General features: G+C 44.5%; 5 protein-coding genes across 7 annotated transcripts in view; 2 read left to right on the top strand and 3 right to left on the bottom strand.

Annotated features, from left to right (window-relative positions):
• Positions 1-326: 326 nt before the first annotated feature.
• Positions 327-2,633, bottom strand: LOC113211191 (D-arabitol-phosphate dehydrogenase). The gene is made up of 4 exons (XM_026429503.2): positions 2,394-2,633; positions 1,297-1,588; positions 629-1,127; positions 327-552 (listed from the first exon to the last, which is right to left on the bottom strand). The coding sequence occupies exons 1-4, from the start codon at positions 2,616-2,618 to the stop codon at positions 438-440; spliced, it is 1,131 nt and encodes a 376-aa protein (XP_026285288.1). The 5' UTR covers positions 2,619-2,633; the 3' UTR covers positions 327-437.
• A 633-nt stretch (positions 2,634-3,266) lies between these two features.
• Positions 3,267-4,964, top strand: LOC113211244 (trans-1,2-dihydrobenzene-1,2-diol dehydrogenase). The gene is made up of 6 exons (XM_026429566.2): positions 3,267-3,402; positions 3,496-3,698; positions 3,777-3,907; positions 3,983-4,143; positions 4,209-4,458; positions 4,535-4,964. The coding sequence occupies exons 2-6, from the start codon at positions 3,497-3,499 to the stop codon at positions 4,781-4,783; spliced, it is 993 nt and encodes a 330-aa protein (XP_026285351.1). The 5' UTR covers positions 3,267-3,402; position 3,496; the 3' UTR covers positions 4,784-4,964.
• Positions 4,790-11,636, bottom strand: LOC113211212 (structural maintenance of chromosomes protein 4). The gene is made up of 22 exons (XM_026429524.2): positions 11,518-11,636; positions 10,538-11,222; positions 10,272-10,448; positions 10,073-10,177; positions 9,796-9,983; positions 9,579-9,719; positions 9,324-9,474; positions 8,996-9,217; positions 8,665-8,909; positions 8,260-8,377; positions 7,964-8,166; positions 7,689-7,873; positions 7,371-7,609; positions 7,164-7,290; positions 6,897-7,086; positions 6,659-6,803; positions 6,380-6,553; positions 6,082-6,264; positions 5,773-6,005; positions 5,504-5,687; positions 5,249-5,428; positions 4,790-5,153 (listed from the first exon to the last, which is right to left on the bottom strand). Exons 2-22 carry the CDS (start codon positions 11,216-11,218, stop codon positions 5,004-5,006), a joined length of 4,221 nt encoding a protein of 1,406 aa, XP_026285309.1. The 5' UTR covers positions 11,219-11,222; positions 11,518-11,636; the 3' UTR covers positions 4,790-5,003.
• Positions 11,637-11,806: 170 nt separating this feature from the next.
• On the top strand, positions 11,807-15,901 carry LOC113211235 (solute carrier family 35 member C2). The gene is made up of 8 exons (XM_026429555.2): positions 11,807-11,937; positions 12,395-12,608; positions 12,702-12,916; positions 13,034-13,106; positions 13,228-13,346; positions 13,463-13,596; positions 13,682-13,857; positions 13,943-15,901. Exons 2-8 carry the CDS (start codon positions 12,432-12,434, stop codon positions 14,267-14,269), a joined length of 1,221 nt encoding a protein of 406 aa, XP_026285340.1. The 5' UTR covers positions 11,807-11,937; positions 12,395-12,431; the 3' UTR covers positions 14,270-15,901.
• The window catches only part of LOC113211219 (pre-mRNA 3' end processing protein WDR33), a 16,564-nt gene continuing 11,559 nt past the window's right edge, over positions 15,885-20,889 (bottom strand). For 2 of the 3 annotated variants that reach the window (XM_026429543.2, XM_026429537.2), the window contains 2 exons: positions 19,894-20,055; positions 15,885-19,615 (listed from right to left, as the gene is read on the bottom strand). In XM_026429543.2, coding sequence (XP_026285328.2) covers positions 16,237-19,615; positions 19,894-20,036 — 3,522 coding nt within the window. In that variant the 5' untranslated portion in view covers positions 20,037-20,055 and the 3' untranslated portion in view covers positions 15,885-16,236. The remainder of the gene's footprint in view (positions 19,616-19,893; positions 20,056-20,889) is intronic. The other variant, XM_052268324.1, reaches the window with a different exon arrangement.

The following is a 20,889-nucleotide window of genomic DNA, read 5'->3' as shown; positions in this document are numbered from 1 at the left end:
GACGGTTCAATAAGGGTACACCATGGACCATCATTAGCTCTCGCTCAGTGGGCCTACGCAGTCCGTACGCAGGCTGTACGCAGCGCAAACAGGGTCGCGGCGACGCCCGCGATAAAGGACAGACGTTCACCTCCGAGGACGAGCCGTCGGGATGAGACGTTACGTCAGCAGCAGGATGATGCGGTACAACTATTTCCATGGGGTCGCATCACGGGCGCCCTTATCTTTAAGAAATCCAGTGCGCATGCATAAGAGGGATCACAGCATCAAGTGCGTCGACTCGGCAAACAGACAGCGCAACGCCAGAGAAAGAATAAATAAAGACGTTTTCTGAGCACAGAGATTATGAATATTTTTTTATTTTTTTGTACAATTCAATGAGAGTTGGAGGTGGAGGAGGGTGGTGAGGGTAATGAAGGTGATTTGACTAGCGGTGCTTAAACCCCGATCTCGAAGACGGCCTTGCTGATGGTGCCCTTCTTGAGCTGATCGACGGCCTCCTGGTACTGGCTCAGCTTGAAAGTGCCGACGCCCAGCTTCTCGTAGGCCAGCCTGAAAAAAGAGGGGATATTAGGCCAAATCGAATCCCAACGCGAGCTTCTTTGCATGTACATCAGATGTCACTCACATGTCCTTCATGCCGGAGACGAAGCCGATGGACTTGTTGAACGTGTAGGGGTTCATTGTGTTGCCCAGGACGGTCAGCTCCTTCTTGTACACCTCGTACGGCGAGATGCTCATCTTGACGTTGGGGGCGGCGATGCCGAACACGACCAGCTTGCCGCCGGGGTTGAGCAGCTCGAAGCCGGCCTCGAGGGCGGGCACGGCGCCGCTGCAGTCGATCGCCACGTCCACGCCGAAGTTGGGGTCGCGGGCCTTCATGGCCTTCAGCTCGTCGGGGCTGACCACCTTGACGCTGTCGCCGAGGCAGAGCTTGTTGCTGATGGCGCGACGGCCCTCGCTGGGCTCCGACAGAATGATGTCACGGAAGCCCATGTAGTAGGCGGACGCGACGCACAGGTTGCCGATGATGCCGGCGCCGGTGACGAGGATGGTGGAGCCCATGGGGATGGGGCCGAGCCGGTCCCAGCAGTGCGCGACGCAGGACATGGGCTCGCACAGGACGCCTGAGAGGGAAGGCAGATCACAGATTGGTCAGATCGCCCCGGGATTGTGGCAGAGTAAGCAACAATCGCGCCAAAAATCCATCAAAGTTGACCCCAGATTAACGCCCCTAGCGACATCGCCATGACCTTGAGAAAGAGCACACCGTCATTGCGCCCAACTGAAACTCACCCTGGCGGAGGGAGATGTCCTTGGGTAGCTTGTACACCTGGTCGGCGGGCACCCTGCAGAACTGGGCCATGGCTCCGTCGCGCATGATGCCGATCGTGTTCACGGTGGGCGAGATCTGGCACGCGTTGTACATGCCCGAGGTGCACACGTGGCAGGTGTGGCAGGTGCGGTTGGGGTCCACGGCCACGTGGTCGCCTACGGACAAGTGGAACACGTTGCTGCCCACCTCCGCCACGACGGCGCTCATCTCGTGGCCCATGACGAACGGCGTGGCCTTGCACGGCACTCGGCCCTGAGGAAAAAGAAATGCGCGCCGTTGAGAACGAACTCCACCATAACACCCCAGCGTTTTAATTCACAGGCAAGGAAGCCACCCGTGCAAAAATCACGGGACATCTCTTTGGGATCATCGTGGCGGGAACGGCTAATATGCCTCGTGTGGGACGGGCGCTATGGACTTCCACATTTTCGCACTGAATTTGGGCGCAAATAAAATTACGATCCCCTCTCTCCCCTCCAAATGACCAGAAGAAATAAGTAATCGAAGTAACCCAACATTCGCTGCTGCGGAGGAAAGTGTGCCCTGAATTCACCGTTACGAACCTGCCAAGTTGAGCCTCCACAGAGCTCTTATAGCGCCTGGCGGGTAGGCAACATCTCCCCTACACTGCATGCGTGTGCAGCGGGGTAGCCTACCCCGAGTCTCGCAGGCGCCCGCCCAGCTCCCGTGATTTAATTTGGGGTATAACGACATGAGCCCGGATCACTTGAGTCCCAACTGGCACCCGATATGAGCCCGACATTTGCCCAGCCTGACGAGTTGGGTTGGAACCCAGGCCATTTCTTGGCGTGCTCACATCGGGCATTGGTTGAGCTAAAGGAGTCCTGGCTCAGACCCGGGTTGGGCTACTGTCCTTATACCCATTTATTGCCGAATGAATGAGAGAAAAACGCGAGTGCCATCTGGACGACCTCTTGAGGGTCAACATGGAGGTCGCGCTGGTCGCGGGGTGCCGCGGCGCCGCCGCTGTGCTACCTAGCAGATCTCGCCCCTCCCTAAGCCGGACCTCGGCCGTGCCGGCGAGGCTAGCACTCACCTCGATGATGTGCACGTCCGTGCCGCACACTCCAGCGTAGGCGATCTTGAGGATGACCTCGTCCCTGCCCGCGCCCGTGGGCACCTCCACCTTGGTGTGCTTCAGCGCCAACGCCTTGCGGTCGTACTGCAGGGCCTCCATCATGAGGGGAGCCATGGTGTCAGTGGCTGGGTGGGTAGGTTGACGACGTTCTGGGACTCTCGGGGCGAACTGGGCGTTGTCCATCCTGGCTGCAGGGTTATATGCACACCCCGGTCTGCCGAGGGGTCGGGCTGCCCCCCGCAGCGGATACCCCCCCCCCCCCCCCCCCCCCCTCTCGCGCCTACACTGTATCGTCCCCCCCCCCCCCCCCAGCGATAGCGTTGGGGGTCACACGAGAAAGTAGTGGTGGCGTGGAAAAGAAGGGAACGCAGGAAAAGGGGGAGGGAAAGGGGGATCAGGCGGAATAAATTGCAAAATATCGACTATCGAGAGAAAGGCACATGATGCGGGCAGACTCATTTCAGCATTGAAAAATATTCCATCGTGATGCTTTTCTTAATCAGCGTTTGATTAAACGTCGTTTTGAAAAAAAGAGCGCGAAAACAACAACACGACACGTCTCCTCCGGCGATAAGACCGGCGAGTGTTGCGTGGGCTGCGACCAGCTGCGACTGAGCTTTCTCCGACGTCCAATCCAATCTGCCTTTCCCTCCGGCACTATCACTATTCGCGGGGGAGAGGGCATCAGACAGGGCGCGTTGAATTGTAGAAACGATGGAAAGGAAAGCACTATCAAACTGATAATCCTCGCCCCCACCCGAAAAACAAATCGACGGGGGGTACGACCTCTGACCTCTTCCACTCCCTGCTCGATTTAGAATATCGGGCGGCGCTAGTAGTATTATTTTTCCCGACGACATCCACTGTCAGCAGCGCGGTGGCACTCACACCAGCTAGCGCACAACCGAGGGAAGACCCACGCGGAGCGGATCTGAAGAAAATACTTTCGGGGGAAAAGTAAAGACAGGTGAGAGGAAGATGGTCACGCCGTGAAGGGTCTATAGGAAGCTCACCAACGCTGGCTCAAATAAAAACGTCTTCACGATTGTTTCACATTCAGAATGGCACTTCGATGGGGCATCGCCTGCACAGGGCAGGTCTGTCATGACTTCCTCACCGCCCTGGCCACCCTGCCCCCTGGGGAGCACGAGGTGGTCGCTGTCGCCGGTAGGGACCCCCAGCGGACCAAGGACTTCGCCAAGCTGCACAAGATCCCCGAGGCATACGGATCTTACGAGCAGCTGGCAACCAACAGAGACATTGGTAAAGAATCACTTGAGTTTTTAACAACAAGCCAATTTTAGATGCTTTTATGACAGAAGTTTTCCATGCCCATCTCAGAGATTGTGTACATCGGCTCTGTCTGTACTGAGCATTACAAGATGGCCAAAATGTACTTGAACCATGGCAAGAACGTGCTGTGTGAGAAGCCGCTGACCCTGACTGTGCGGGAGTCTGAGGAACTCATTGAGGTGTGTTGGATACGAAGAATATTTCTCAGCCTATATATCTATAAGATCACAATGTTAATTTTTATCTCTCCGCAGTTGGCTCGCAGCAAGAAGGTCTTCTTCATGGAGGCCATATGGAGTCGATTTTTCCCTGTGTACGAGTACGTCCGCCAGGAGCTCGAGAGCGGTACGATAGGTGACGTGGTGCAAATCAACGCCAACATGACCATCCTCCAGGAAGAAGGCTCTCGCATAAGGTGAGTGGCGGGACTTTCGAGATCGAATTTTAACGAAGAGTATCTCACAAGAGCTCACCCAACAGGAACAAGGACCTTGGTGGGGGCACCATCCTCGACTTCGGCGTGTACGTCCTGCAGCTCGTAGTGATGGTTTTGGGTTCCCGCATGCCCGAGGCAATAGCAGCCGTCGGCCACCTGAACGAGACGGGCTGCGACGACGCCACCGCCATCGCGCTCAAGTACCCCGGCGGCAAAACAGCCGTCCTGGGCACGTCTGCCCTCGCTGACATGAACAACGATGCCTTCATCTGGGGCACGAAGGGCTGCATCAGGGTAAGTTGGTGTTGAGGACAACCCTTCCACCGCAGAGAAACCTGCAGCATATAAACCTTTGGCCTGTCTATTACAGATTATTGACCCGTTCTGGTGCCCGACCAAAGTTGTTTGTGGAAATGTTACCAAAGAATTCCCCCTTCCCCCGGGAGCACACCCATATTTTAATAGAAATAGTTCCGGATTTCGTTATGAAGCCAACGAAGTCAAACGCTGCATCAGACAAGGCCTCTTAGAGTGCCCAAAGATGACACACGCAGAGTCCATTACAATTGCAAAAATCCAAGAAGAGGTACAAAGGCAAATAGGAGTAACAAAGAAATAAACCTCATTGACTTAAAAAAGAATCTACATTTCACTATTTTTAATTAGTCAGAAAAGAAATACAAGAATAAAATGCATATAATAAATGGTCACTTTAAAACTTACAAATACCATTTGTTTTAGAATAATATTAACAATGTAAATATGAAGAGAATAAAAAAATATTATCAAGAAGTACAAAATCTACAGTTTGTATAAACAGTCACATTTAATAACTAAAGTTATGAAACAGTTGACACAAGATTGTCCCTTTCTCCCAAAATTGGAGATCCTGACACACTAGGATCGGGTAATACTGGGGAGATAGGTTGTACGTGACCTGCCCTCCCAGAGGAGTCAGGAGAAACAACTGTTCCTTTTCTTGGGGGTGTCTAGATGGGTAAAAGAAAAAAAAAAAGAAAAAAAACAACTTAGGACATTGAGAATCAATACAAACAATCATATGAAGAAATGTGTGAATCCAAACCTTTTCATTGTCGTGAGCTGAAAGTAACCGGCCTGGATCAATGATACCATAGAACTTAGGATTCAGTGTGACCGTTTTGGTGCAGTTGAAGGTTTTAAAGATGCCAACAAGTGTGTCAGCCAGCTCAAACATGTTTGAACGTAGGGAAATGATAATGAATTGGGCATTTTTTGTTCTCTCCTGCAACAAAGTTTAAAAATACAATTTAAAGACCTTGGTGGAAGTGAATAAAATTGCTACCAAACACAAACCAACCTTTATATAGTTTGCAACAATTGATACATTTTTAAAATCAAGAGCTGCATCAATTTCGTCCATCACATACAGAGGAGTGGGTTTGTAATAATGAAGTGCAAACACAAGAGCTAAAGATGACAATGTTTTTTCACCACCAGATAAGTTTGAAATATTCTTCCATGACTTCTTTGGTGGACGAACACTGCAAAAGTCAGATCAATTTTTAAACTTTTACTGCTGAAGTTAACTTGAGGTTCTGATCTTCTTAAACCAGCACAACAATTTACCTGAAAACAATGCCTTCAGAAAATGGGTCGAGAGTATCACACAGTTCTAACTCAGCATCACCTCCAAGTGTTATCATTTGGTACATCTCCTTTAACTTTCCAGTTATGGTTGTAAAGCCAGCCATAAATTCATTAGACCTCTTCTTCCTTGCCTCTTCATGGTGTGCTCGGATTTCATTCCTTTTAGCAGTGATGGCCTCCAGCTCACTAACCCGCTGCAGATATTGGGCTTCCTAAAATGAATGAAGAAACATCTACTTAGATAAAAAATAAAATAAAAATGAATAACAGACCTGAACCATTTCCTACCTTTCTATTATATTCTTCAATAACACCCATATTTGGTTTATTTTTGGTAATGATACCTTCCAATCTTGCAACTTCATACTGTAAATTATCTGCATCCAATTCATCTAATTCCTCTGGCGTTTTCGTAACAAATTCATCACGCTTGTCGGATCCAGGAATTACATGTAATGCTAACTTCACCATCTGCAAAACAAAAAAAGTAGAGGCCATTAAAACAAAAATAAACAAAAACAAAAAACAACAATGCAGTAACATACAAACACTAAATTTTTAGAACTTCAGTCATTGATCACAATACCTTATTCTTTGTGAATCCAATGGCCGCTTTTTTATCTTTCATACGCTGCTCAACAGCTTTAAGAGTCTGATCTTCATCCATTTTCTTGCTTGAGAGCTGGGTCTCTCTTTTGCGAATTTCATCTAATTCGTCTTTAAACCCCTTCATCTGGTCAAGTTTCTCACGAAGACCATCCTAAAAAAAATATTAAACAGTGAATCAAATAAAATATGATTCTGTACAATGTCTTAAATTAATTGAAAGAATGTTAACTGTACTGGCTTGTGCAGTAATACTTACATTGATGGCCTCCAACATTTTGCAAACTTCTGCACCTTCCTCTGTTATTTTGTTTTTATCTGAGACCATGTTTGCCAGACTCTCTTTCATATCCTCTATTTCTTTTGTGAGGTTCTTGATCTTATCCTTGGATTTTTTGGCATTCCTAGAAAACAATTAAGTATTCATAAGCAGAATGTTAGTGGAGGCGTATTTTCAATTAGAGTGTACTTTAGTGAAAAAGTAATGGATCACTTACCTTTCTGCTGTCTTAATTGCTACTCCAAGGCGAGTAATCTCAGAACGAACTTTATTCAGTTGAGTTGAAACATCATCCAATTTTTTCTGTGCGTTGCGCACTCGACCACTTGTTAGCTTCTCTATCTCATTAGTAATTGACTGCACTTCTTTAGAGACCTTCCCCTCTGCTTCTTCTGCTTTCTTAAGTTCTACAATATGTCACCAAATGTGAACATTAAGTACTTGATGGTAGATGTATAATAATTGGTATTTTATTCTCACTCACCTTTTTCTATTGCTACTATTTTGGCTTCCAGAGTCTTTACTTGCTTTGCATCAGAGACAGATTCCTTCACTATCTTTTCTTGTTTTTTCATCATGTCTTCCATTTCTGGCAAATGTTTTGTTAAAGTCTAAAAAGAATAGTAAAAGTTTACATAGTTGCACAAGAATGGATGTTGTACACAGAAAGTGACAATATAAAAATATTTACTTGTAGCTCTAGTGATTTCAATTCAAGGGAGTCTCTGTCATTAGCAATTTGCCTAGTATGGTTTTTGACTTTGTTTTCTAGCTCTGCTATTTTACTGAGCAATTCATTTTCACGGTTTTGTAGTCTTTCAACTTTGCTTTCCATGTCTCTGAGTTCACCATCTGACATGACAACATCTGATCTTGAATCATTTCCCATTTTCCCCCGAATCTGGGACCTCCCACCACCAGACATTGTGCCTGTAAAAACATTTGAAACAATCAATAGGATTTCACAGGGAGAGCATTCAAATAGATCCCCAAAACTTGACCGTCTTACCCGACGTTTCAATTACTTCTCCAACAAGAGTAACAACTCGATGTCTGACCCGTCCATATGCAATTCTGGATGCCTGGTCAAGATCTTGTGCCACTAATGTGTCTCTCAAAGCAAAGTAGAAGGCTGTTTTGTAATTTTCATTGCGTATCCGAACCAAATCAAACAGCCTTGGCACATTTTCTGGTCTACAAATGTAAACAAAATTGATTAACACTGGTAAAATGAACATCTGAAAGCAACAATATAAGATACAATACACTAATTTAAGTCCTTACGTTTGCATTGGACTATTAGCTTTGTGTTGGAAGTGTTGTTGTTTCTCTAGAATTATAAAGTTGGCTCTGCCAACTTTGTCAACTTTGAGTCTGTCTATACATTTTTGACCAGTTTCAAGAGTGTCTACTAAAATGTAGTCCAACATAGGACAAGCAGTAGAAACAGCTACATCATAACGCTGGTCAATACCACCTAAATCCCCCTAAAATAGATAAAAGATTATTTTTTAATTTAATTAGGTCTGAATAGAAAAAACACTGCAATTCTAAAGCAGAAGGAAATAAACAAAACTTACAAGTCGGCCAATAATTCCAGGTATAGTGCCATTGCGCTTTAAATCCATAAGGTAATTGAGACAAGCATTGTGGGAAATCTTGGCACTCCGGTCTGATTTAACACCCTCAAAAGCTGTCCTAAGAAATGATAAAGACAAAAGGTTGTTAAAAAGTGTACATAAACTAAAAAAAAAATACTAGGTTTAAGTAACGGCCACAGGCAGATCCTCATGCTGTGCTGTGCTGTGCTGTGCTGTGCACTGCACTGCACTGCACTGCACTGCACTGCACTGCACTGCACTGCAATGCAAAGCAAAGCAAAGCAAAGCAAAGCAAAGCAAAGCAAAGCAAAGCAAAGCAAAGCAAAGCAGAAACAAAACAAAACACTTATTATTTCGGCTTAATGGTTGTTCTTAAAATCTTACCTTTTCTCACGAAGTTCTTCAGAAGCTTTTCCTACTTCACTATTGGTCTTGGCAAGATCATTTCTCATTGATTTTACCTCTCTTTCCATTTTTTCAATCCTAGGAGGCAATTCACCTACAGCTCTTTCACATTCTGTGATTTTTGCCTTTTGGGTGTCGTAAGAAGTCTTGAGATCTTCATATCTCTTCTTGGCATTAGTTTCATTCATAAGATACAAATCTAACTCTTTCTTTGAAATATCCAACTGAAAACATATGAGGATCCAAGCTAGTATCATGTGCATATTATGTGTTGATTTATCAAAAATTCAATGAATACTGTGAATCATACTTTAGACCTCTGCTCATCGGAAGCCTCAGTTAAACCAACAAGTTGATTTTGTAATTTATCTTTTTTCTCAGTCAGTGACTTGGCTTCAACAGCTATAGTAGCCATCACAGCTTCCACTTCTTTCTGCTCTTTTTCTTGCTGTTTGATTAATTTTGGTTCCAAAGCCTTAAGTTCCTCAATTTCCTTTTCATTTTTTTCAGGGAGCCTTTCCAAATCTTCCAGCTAAAATTGGATTTATTGTTATTTATTAAAATGTTCCAGGAGGATGCTATGTATGAGGAATGAGAAGACAATACCACACTGAAAAACATAAGAAAATTGTACTTGCCGTTTCCTTCTCTTTCTCTAGCTGATCTTGAGTTTTCTTTCGTTTCTTGTTTGTTTGCTGGATGAAAGCTCCTAATTGGACATCTTGATTATTGATCTTGTCAAACTGCTCACTCAGAGCAGTCTTCTGAGCCTCCATTTTCTGAATCTGTCTGCGATAAAACACTTAATTATGAAAGCAATACTAGAGTAAAAGAGAATTGCCTGTATTTTAAACTGTACTCAATGTAACAAGAAATTGTTTCAAAAGACTTACTTTGTTTCAGTCTTCTGGGCCTTCTCCTTCTCATTGAGTTCATCTTGTATAACTTTCAATTCCTCATTGATTTTGCTCATAACTTCATCCAATTCCTTCTTTTTCCCCTCACTTATCTCCAGCTCTACCTCCAAATTTCGTCTAAAGTAGAAGATTACAATAAGGAAAGCAATAAAGAAATTTCTATGCAAAATGTATTAAGCTGGTAAGGACTTACATATACTTCTGACAATGTAAATGCATAACTTGTGAATACTGATTTTCTTGCTTCAAAGCTTTCACTGATTCTTCCTTTGGACCTTCTAGAGCTTCTTTTTCTTTTTCTACCATTTTAACTCTATTGAGTTTCTCCGTTCTATCCTCACTCAAAGTTTCAACAAGAGCATTCAGTTTATCTATGGGTTCCTAAAACAGTAAAAGGAAAAGAGATTCCAAAGAGTGTCATGCAAGAATACGGAACAAATTTCTTAATCAGATAGTACAATTCGACTCACCTTGAAACGAGAGGTGCCTATGATATCCTCTAGGAATTCAAGCATACCTGTATCATGTTCTGTTTGTCCTTTGGGCTTCATGAGGGCAATTTGCTCTACTTCACCCTAGGAGAAAATTCATTAGAATGTATATCAATTATGTGAGGGAAAAAAGGACTAAAGTTAAAATAGATGTAACAGATAATGAAAACAAGAGTACCTGAAGGATAAGAAATCTATTATGATCCAAGTCAATACCATGACCTCTAAGAAGTTTGGCAACTTCTTTGAATTGGACCCTTTTACCATTCAATGTGTAGAAAGAGGAATTGTCTCGGAAAGCTGTACGTGCAATCACCAAGTCTGAGCCAGGAACTTCCTCATACTCATCTCCAGGCTGAAAGACAAGAAAGGAGAAATATTAGAAAATTAACAAGAAGGAATGCGCAAGTGCATTTTAAAATTTAATAAAATCAACCATCAAACCTTATCAATAATCATCTTGAAGTGCACAGCAACTGTGCAACTCTGCACATTTTTATGCTCGTCAGAGTTGTGGAGTAGAACTGAGATCTTCTTAGAACGAATTTTATTGGCTCGATATCCAAATACAAAAAGCATTGAATCTATGACATTGCTTTTTCCAGAACCATTTGGGCCAACAATAGATGTGAAGCATTTGTGGAAAGGTCCCAATACAGTCTTTCCAGCATAACTTTTGAAGTTTTCATTTTCAATATGAGTGATGATCAGACGTGGACCATTCAAATCAGTACCAGTTGTGGCAGGGGGAGGAGGAGGGATGTAAATGTCCCCAATACGAAGTCCTCCTTCTTCATCTGAATAGATTTCGTCATCATCAAAATTCCCTCTTCTTTCAACTTCCATTTCTTCATCTTGTTGAGGAGTCTGCTCTTTAGTTGGTGTTATAGAGTTCTTAGACGGAGACTTTCCAGGTTTCTCGCCATCCTTGCTAACTCGAGCTGGTTTTGCTTTCTTCGGAGGAGATCGTCTTGCAGGTGACGTTTCATCTGAAGAAGATTCTTCCTCAGCAGGTGCTCCTTTGCTTCTCTTTTTAGGAGGCTGAGGTTGGCGTCCACTCTCAGGAGATGTTATGTCATCCTCACTTGTTTGAGTTTTCCCCCGGCTTCTTCTTCGGTTGGACATTTTCCTGAAGAGGTACAGGCATAACAGTCAGTTCAATTGCATTTCAATTGGGTCTATGCCACAAGAAATAGAATGTTGGTAACAATTTCAAAAATAAATTTACACAGCTGCTACAAACAAATAGTTTCTAGTAATAGAAGAGAGACTATTTAACAGTAGTAAGGTTAGTGATTGTTTTGGTATAAATTGGCGGCAAAACTGACAGTACAAGTTTTATGTTAGAAAACTAGGGAACTACCAAACAGGGATGCACTGACACGATACAAAGATATTCAGCAGGAAATTGCCAAATTGTTTACCTTTCTCAGTCATAAAAGACTGGGTGTACAAGGAAATTTGTGTCGGTTTGGTTGTTGGGGCCTCAGAACAGAACCTTTACAAATGGCGCAAATTCGAATTCGAATGATGAACTCCACTCAATGCTGACAAAATCTCCGACCAAAAAAGTAGTAAGTAGACAGATATAACGAATTTAAACGATAAAGATTGGATGCTAATGAGTTAAGGTGTAGTTTATTACAAAATAATTGTGTATGTACAATGACGAACTTCACATTGAACACTACCGTCATATTTTGATGTTTGCTCCATGTGTTGGTACTTCGGATGCGGGTGACAGATTGTTTCATTCGTTTGTGGAAGGCCACAACATTTGACAACACAACAACAACAACGACAACGACACAAACCACAGACAACAAGCAAAAGTGTAGCAGAAGGTAAGTTCAATTAGTCCTGTTATTTAGATTTTAATTAATAATCGCAGAAAGACTACAATTTTATCGCCTTTGTTAAACAATCTTGTCACCTTATTTGCATGCAAGTTTCGTCGATGCTGCTACTTTACCATGGCACCCGAAAGCAACTTGTCGGCTGTCATGAGCCACAAGACTGTCACCTTATGGTGATACAATTTACAAAATTTTGTTCTAAAACTACAATATTTTCCCTCTATAACTCAGAAATTGTGATAATTTTTACCCATGACTCTCCATTATACCACTTTTATTTCATGTTTCTAAAATTGAAATTTTGAACTTCTTACCATCTTATCTCTTGCAATCTGTTTACTTTATTTGCCTTTCTGTAAACATGTTCTAATACCCCTTTTTGACCAATAATTATTACCATAAGACGAATCTGGTTGATTTTTCATTCATATTTTGACGTTTGCAGGCAGTGAAGGAAGAGACAATTCACTCATGGCTGTGAAATGAGTCGCAACAAATTCATTGAAGAAAGTGATACCAGTTCATTAAAATCAAACTCTAGTGACACATTCAGTTTAAGTTACAAGCCAACATGGATTCTTATGCGCTTCCTCATTTTGATTCTTTTTTATTTTTCTCTTTCTATTGGCTTGACGTTTTACCAACGTTCGTTACTCCAGGTATTTAATATTAGTTTTCCTTACTATCTGCTCATCTGATTATTATATTCTTTACTTGCTCTTCATGAATATATTTGCCTTTTTTTTCTTTAGGACTTACATTTCCCTCTGTCTATTGTGATGTGCCACCTATTTATTAAATTTGTACTAGCATCACTATGTAGATCAATTCTTGAGTGGTACTCAGGATGGCCTCGCCTTCAGACTCCTTGGAAAAAATATGTATCCAGACTGGCCCCTATAGGTATAAGCAGTGGAATGGAAGTTGGTCTCTCAAATTGGGGCCTAGAGCTTATAACCGTTTCTTTGTAAGTAATCAGCTGGATAAAAATTAACTTTTAATTTATTGCCTTTTGTTCAACATCTTGATACATTTGTTGCAAATTTGTCATTTTGAACTGCACTAATCTCATTTTGCTTCACAGGTATACAATGACAAAGTCGACAACAGTCCTTTTCATCCTTCTGTTTTCCCTCTTATTCAACTTGGAGAAAAAGGTATGTTTATACATTTGCAATTTTGAAAGAAAGTAATGTTTTAAACAGTACAAAAATAATAAAACTATGGAAATTGTGAAACACCTTTGCTTCAATTATGAACATCTTGTTTTATCTTCAGTCATGGTCCCTGGTTTTGATTGTGGTGCTGATTTCATCAGGATTGACAATGTTTACATACAAGGCGACGGAATTCAGTGCTATTGGATTTGTATTAGTTCTTATAGCATCTTTTTTAAGGTAAGATTTTAAATTCTAGATTTTCTAGAGAATTCTTGTTGTTTAAAACATATTTTGAAATTTCATCACACATTATATGTCTAGGTATTAACTTTAACCTTTCTTTTTGATTTTAGTGGTATTAGATGGACATTAGCACAGGTTTTTATGCAACATACTGAATCCGGTCATCAGAACCCCCTTGATGTGGTATACCTTGTACAACCATGGATGATTTTGTCTGTACTCCCATTTGCAGCTTTTTTTGAAGGTATATGTTTACAATTACTGATATATAATGGAATTTTTTTTTTTTCCTTAAAAAATAAACAGTTTGTGCCCTCCATGTGCCCCAGGTTCTCAGGTTGCTAGCAGTTGTCTCCTTCTTGGCTCCTATGAGCGCCATAGAGTCATAACCACAGTATTGAAAGTAGTAGCAGGGGCTATTTTGGCATTTGTAATGGAACTATCTGAATATTTACTGGTTGTCAGCACTTCCAGTCTTACATTGTCCATTGCTAGTGTCTTTAAGGTAATAATTCTTTACTTCTGTTTTTCAATTAGTGGCAACACATTAGATGATGAAATGTTATTTCACTACAATTTTTCTTTTGTAGGAGGTGATTACACTGGTGTTAGCAGTGGAGTGGGCTGGCGATCAAATGAGCCCTGTCAATGTAGTCGGTTTAGTTCTATGTCTTGGAGGCATTTGTGCTCATGTTGCCCATAAGGTTCGATCCTCTTCAAAGTCTTCCTCAGCTGATCGTCCTGCCCCAGTATCTAATGAAACTGGACATTCTTATGAAATGAGAACTCCATTATTAGCAAATGAAAGTGAAATGCCTGCAGCGTTTTTGATGAGTGGTAGCGAGGAAGAAGATTCAGATGAAAACTCAGATATATTGTATATATTGAATCATCGAGATCGTGTCACACACAGATAGTGAACCCTAGTTCACTTTTTCGTTTCTTTCCCTAGAATGAATGAAACACATTTTCCTTTGCTTCATCCTGTAGAATTTCTGTTTGTCTGTTAATGTGCATTTTCCCAATCAGTCAGTTTTGTTTAGCTTGAACTGAGCATTTTGGGCATGGGACCACAATCTGTTAAAAGTACTGCTTTTGTTATGATTTCTAATTTTTGTAAATTTATTTTCTGAAGGTCTCATTAACTTTTACTTTTCTTAATGAAACGGAGAAAAAGAAAAACATCCATATTCAGAGTCATGTAGCATAAATTTTTCTGTTTAAGTCATTCTTAGCAATGTTCCTGGTCAGTATTGAAGAATTTTGATGGTTTTACTGACTATTCTTAATCCTGATGGATATGTCTTAAGTGTAAATTAAGTTGGTTTACAAAATGTGTTTCAAAACACATCTTACTGTATTTATGTTTAAGTTTAATGCATTTTACTTAGGTGCTAGATTTTTTTTATTTCTATAATTCTATTTTTGACGATTATTGTGATCTAGTTAGTAACCCTTACTTTTATGTTGTTGTTTTTTTTATCTAATGATATTAATTTTTGATGGTGTAGTATGATATACTTTTTAGAAATTGCATCAATTTACAGGCAGCACATGGAGTTAGGCTGAATCTGTCGTAACTTGTCTGGTATTGGGTAGACTTGTTGTTCTGAGGACGCTATCCAAGTAGATGTGATTTTAATTCATCTAAGAATTATCAGATCCTAAAAATGTCTACCCTTTTAAGACATCACCAACAGCACCCCCTTCACTTTAAATTTGACTTTCTCCGATGAATTACTGTTAATTTATTCTTTTTCTAGAAATTTGGTTTGCACTTTGGTTGTTAGGAAAGAATTTGTAAGTTTATTTAAAGTCAATTTGATGTAAAGCATTGCCTTGAAAGTCATTTTCTTAAGACAGATGTTATTCTTAAGGTAGGAGCTAGATAGACATTAATTTTTGTTTGTTTTTGTTTTTAACTTCTGTATTTATATAGTTGTGAATCTTAAGTTGTTTTTTGTTGGTCAATGCATGCAATCTAAGATGATGAACAGAATTGTACTTGGTAGTTGTGCCATTCTGCCATAGCTAAGATTGTGAAAATGTCAAAATATTTGGAGCTACCAAACATAAGGTAGTCACAACTAATTTTTTTTTTCTTTTCGCTTTAGAAAGGATTTGTGACTGCTTGTTCATAGCGAACCTGACCTCCCCATAACTCCTCTACAGGTGTCTTAAACATTCCTTTATTAGTAAGTGGGCTGTGTGTATGTGATTTAGAAAAAACATAGTACACTTTCTTTTTATTCTTCTATAAGCTTGTTTTTAATTTTGATTGATGTTTTCACATACTTTGTTGTAAGTTTGATGTGAATTTGATTGAATGGGTAAGTTATGCTTTGGGGTACAAATTTTTCTGGGTAAGCAAGTGTAGCTTAAGTACACTCTTTAGAGGCAAATAAAACTGTCATTTTTGAAATTTTCATTTGCTTTCTGTTCAAATGAAAATTTGTGGACTGATGTGGTAACTAGTCTTAAGGTAGGATGAATGCCTTCGAATCAGTGTGGATGATGAAAAAGATAAAACTGTTATTTTCAATGATCAAGTTTGATATTTTATTTTGAGTCATACTCCTTACAACAGCTACTGCAGGTAAACAACACATTAATTTAATCAGTTCTATTTGACTCTCAAAAGAAATACAAATAATATACAATTAGGTACTAAAATAAAATGAATGAATTGGAAACACTCAACGAAAATGCTCAGCAACAAAATTTTTACGTGCAGTCACCTTCAAGATGCAAAAATATAAACACTTAAAGCAACAAATAACAGAATACATTTACAGTTTTCAGTGATAAATCAAATAAACATCCAGCTTTTAATCCCTAGGTAACTAACAAGCAATCTTTACAAAAATAGGAAGAGACATCACAATCAAAGTAATGACAACCAAATAAGTCGCCCAAACATTTTTTTGCCCTTTAACTTTTGCATTGCTGACTGTGCCTCTTCTGGTGAATTTAATGCAACTCTAGCGTCACCAGTTGCCAACCCTCTGTCATTGAACCTCCTAATTACATTTTCTTTAGTGAGGTTGAAGCCTGAAAAGTATTCTAGGATGTCTTCAATCTCTGCGCGAAATGGAACATTTTCACAATGAATGACACACCCTGGTTTACCGAAAGGCTCTGGCTGTATATCTTGCAATTCAGGTATTCTTCCTGGAAACCCTTGCGGAACAGCCCCAAGAAGAGGAGTGTGGCGAGGACCCATCATTCTGGGTTGCATCATGCCAAAGTTTCCCATAGGACCAGTTGGCATCATAGGCTGATTGAGAACAGCACCCATTTCGGGTCTAGAGACAGGTTTTACATTCACAATGAATTTTCCCATGTGAGTGCTATCCTTGCGCAATCCTTTCGCTGCTTCCACGCCGTCGTTGAACTCACAAAAGGCTTCACCAACTGGCTTTCCAAAGGGGTCCACCAGCATGTGAATTTTATGAGGGACTAGTCCAACATCAGAGAAGAAATCTGTGATATCTCTATCTCGTACTGTAGGTGGCAAATTTTTTAGAAGTAATACATCTGTTGGTATTGAGGGAATTGGACTTTCATCTCTTAAGCTTCTTGGAGCGGAATCACGCAAACCAAAATCATCTAAATTATGTTCTAATCGTCCATTTTGGTTTGATCGAGATTCATGGAACAAATGCTCAGGACAACTTGACAATTTGATTTCTCGACCTTCTATGGAAAATTTGATAGCTGAATTGAAGAGTTTCTTGACATCTTCCATCCTCCTGAACTTCAGAATGGCCGACCGTGACGACATGTCTCTTGGCTCCTCTAGTGCCACGTCAAACTGGTACTCCTGGAATATCTGCCTAATCACATCTTCTTTGGTATTGAATGGCAAGTCGTCACAGCGCACGCAAAGGCTGTGCGGTTCGTCTAGCTTGGGGGTGGGCGACCCAGGGACGTAAGAGTCGACGGCCTTGTCGAAGAGGTCGTCGGGAATGGGCAGGATTTCCACCTGCTCGTTCTTCATCAGGGATCCGGACATCTCCAGGGCCGCGTCGTAGTCACGCTTGTGGATAAAGCGCACGTAAGCGATACCCGTGCGGTTGCCATGGGTGTCGTTGATGAGCTTCAGCCCGGTGTTGGGGATGATCCGGTTCGCGAAAAAGCGGCGCACGTCGGCGAATGTGGCGCTGCGACTCATGTTGCGAACCTCGATGCACAGGTTGCGCTCCTGCTTGTCATTGGGCTGGCCACCCTGGCCAAGGCTCAAACCTTCCGCACTGCCCCGCCGCCTGCCGATCAGATCGATGTCTCTTCCGAACTCGTCCTTGCCGGCGAAGCCTTTCCGGTCGTCGTCGCGCCGGTCAGAGCGACTGCGGTCACGGTCTCTGTCACGGTCATTCCGCCGCCGGTCTCCAGGTCGGTCCATGTCACTGCGGCGACCGCGGTCACGGTCTCGGTCCCCTCTGTCGCGCTCCCGGCTGGACACATCCCTGCCACTTCTACCGCGGTCGAGGCCATTCTTATTGTCATCATCGTCCGGCACGTCGAACACATCGGGGAAGCGCTGTCCCATTCCATGCGGCCCGCCTGGTCCACCAGGTCCGCCAGGGAGTGGTTCAAAACGACTCTGGCGCGGGCCACCGCGCATCCGGCCGCCAGGCCCTCCCGGCCCACCAGGGCCGCCAGGGCCGCCAGGTCCCCCAGGCCCACCAGGTCCGCCGGCTCGGTTCAAATAGGAAGGGTTGAGCAAGGTCCCGTTGTGACCCATGCCAGGGCCGGGGCCCATGCCAGGACCAGGTCCCATGCCAGGGCCCATACCGGCACGAGGGCCCATGGGCATCATGCCCATGCCAGGGCCCATTCCCGGACCCATGCCGAACATGTCACCACCCCCGTTGGGGCCGACGCCGTTCCTCTCGCCGTCAAGCATAGCCAGTCTGTCCCGCATAGGGCCCATAGAATCCATGTGACCAGGGCTGCCCCTCATCTCCAACATGGCACGCTCCATCATATGGTCCACAGGGCCGCGGTGCATCGGTCCCATGGGGCCCATGGGACCCATCCGATCACCCGGTCCGTTGAAAGGCCTGTCCTGGCCGAGAGGTCCCCGACGAGGGTCGAAGAAGTCTTCCTGGCCTCCCCTGGTGTCCACGTCATTCGAGGAGCCTTCTTTCTTGGTGTTCCAAGGCCGCAGACCCATCCCGATGGGCTGGTCCTGGCCGGGCGACGACGTGGCCCCGGGGCTGGAGCCGGGCCCCGCAACCCGCGAGGCCCCCAGCGGCGCGCCCAGCCGGGGGAGCCCTCCCATGAGGGACATGAGGGGCACGGCCGCCCTGCTGTCGTGGTCCTGCGAGGGCACGGAGGCGCCCGGGGCACCGGAGGCCACGCCACCGTTCCCGAGGGTAGGCTGGCTGGGCTTTGACGTCCAGTTGCCGTCAGGCCCCATCTCAGGTGTCTTGAGCAGCGGCTGGTTGGGCGGTTTCACGTCCTTGGGCTTGGCCGGCCCGCTGTCCTTGGAGAGGCGCCGCCTGTCCCGGCTGCGCTCGTGGCTCCTGTCCCTGCTGCGCCTTCGCCCGCGGCCGCGGTCCCGGCTGCGCTCGCGGCTCCTGCTGTCCCTGCTGCGGCCTCGGTCCCGGCTGCGCTCGCGGCTCCTGTCGCGGCTGCGCGGTCCGCCCCGCCTGTCCCTGGAGCGAGACCTGCCCCTCCTGTCCCTGCGCCCGCCGTCAAGCCGTGCGTCCGTGTCCTCGGAAACACCCTGGGTAGATGCCTGCATTTGCTGCTGTTGCTGCATCTGCTGCTGTTGCTGCATTTGCTGCTGTTGCTGTTGTTGTTGTTGTTGTAACTGCTGCATCTGTTGTTGGACCTGCTGCTGCAGGTGCAGCGGGTGCTGCACGTGATGCGGGGGCTGCTGCAGTGCCGGCGGTTTGGCGAGTCCCTGCTGCATCAGCGGAGCGAGGTTGGCCAGGCCCGGGATGTTGTGGAGCATGTTGCCCATACCGGCCTGCGTCAATGTCTGCATGATGTTGGCCAGGGTCTCGTTTACGTTGACGTTGACGTCGGCGCCCTGCCTGGGCGGCGGCACGGGGGCGGGCACGGGCGCGGGGACGGGGGCGGGCACGGGCGCGGGCACAGGGGTGGGCACGTGCGTCGCCATGCGCTGCGCCTGGTTGCGCGCGTCCTCGATCACCTGGTGCATCTGCGTCCGCGACGACAGCAGCAGGCGCACCTTGTCGTTCTTGATCATGCCGCCGTCCTTCATCATGGCGAGACGGGCGTCCTCATCCGTACTGCAGGGAGAAGAGTAAGAGAGAAGCTATTAGTTCATTGTAAAAAAAACAAAAACACAAAAACACAAAATAGTTGTACTATCGTGAAATTGAAATTCAAAAAATTGTAAAATTACAAGCACAATATATTGACTTGGAATTTATCTACAAGCAAGGTTGAGGTTTCACAAATTTACAACATATTTTGTAAATATTACAAAATATATGCGAACAAACGACGGTGTCTTTCAGTGTTCAAGACACTCACAGGGCGCAGAGCCCGACAGCACGACACTCACGTGAAGGCGATGAAGGCGTCGCCGCGGTCGCCGCCCACGATGTGGACGCCTCCCTCCGGGATGGAGAGGCCGTGGAAGAACTGGCGGATGTCGACCGAGTTGGCCGACCATGGCAGGTTCTGAAGTCGTATGATGACGCTCATGTTGAGTGCGTCGCGGCTGCTGCAACAACAAAAGGGAAGACCCAACTTGGTCAGTAGGTTGTAAGGAGGGGAAAACGCGCGCGCGCGCACACACACACACACACAATTTCTGTACTTGCATAATTTCTTTATTTGTCAACAAAACATAATTGCAATTTTGTACACCATTCGAACACATTCAACGATTAATATTTGCATAACGGCCGCCAGAACGTGCAACAATAAACCAGTGCAATGACCCTTGCAAGTAGAGTGCAGGAAAACACCCCACTACCAGACTGGGTAAGTGACAAACAACACACAGTGCTAGTGCTCCCTCAGAGACCAGCGTTACTTTAACCACCACACCCTTTGTATTTTCTAGTGCAGTGAACAAAACTTTCCCAAATTGTTGTTTTCTACGTTTACTTTATCTCTTAATATTGCTTTCTTCCACCATATGAAGGCAATGTTGACTGTGCTGAGACAACTTCAGACAGCATCTATAATATAACAGTACTTAGAGCACCCTCACCAGCTTAGCTAACTTCCCCGCCCGCCCATCCTACCTCTGGAGTAGGCAAACCCGCAACACTGTGGTGTCGTGGCCTTAACCAACGATACAGTAACTACTAACGTGGACGGGATGCACTTAAGCGAATTGAAGTGTTAACCTTCTTAGCGCTTCACTACAAGCATTACTGCGCTGGGCGCTCATAGGATGGGAAGGGTGAGGGGGGTCTACGAACCGGCCCCTTCTGATTTCTACAGCTCGAAGCACTGTGTATGGTAAGTGGCACACTGTTTCGTCTAAGGACAATCCTAAATTATCGGTAGGATAACGAACGTAGCTTAAGCTTCTCAGCACGGTCTC

The sequence above is a fragment of the Frankliniella occidentalis genome, unplaced genomic scaffold, assembly GCF_000697945.3.
Source record: "Frankliniella occidentalis isolate FOCC.00 unplaced genomic scaffold, Focc_3.1 Scaffold66, whole genome shotgun sequence".
In the NCBI taxonomy this organism is placed as follows: domain Eukaryota; kingdom Metazoa; phylum Arthropoda; class Insecta; order Thysanoptera; family Thripidae; genus Frankliniella; species Frankliniella occidentalis.
Note: the sequence above shows the minus strand (reverse complement) of the source record. Positions and strands in the feature narration are given on the sequence as shown.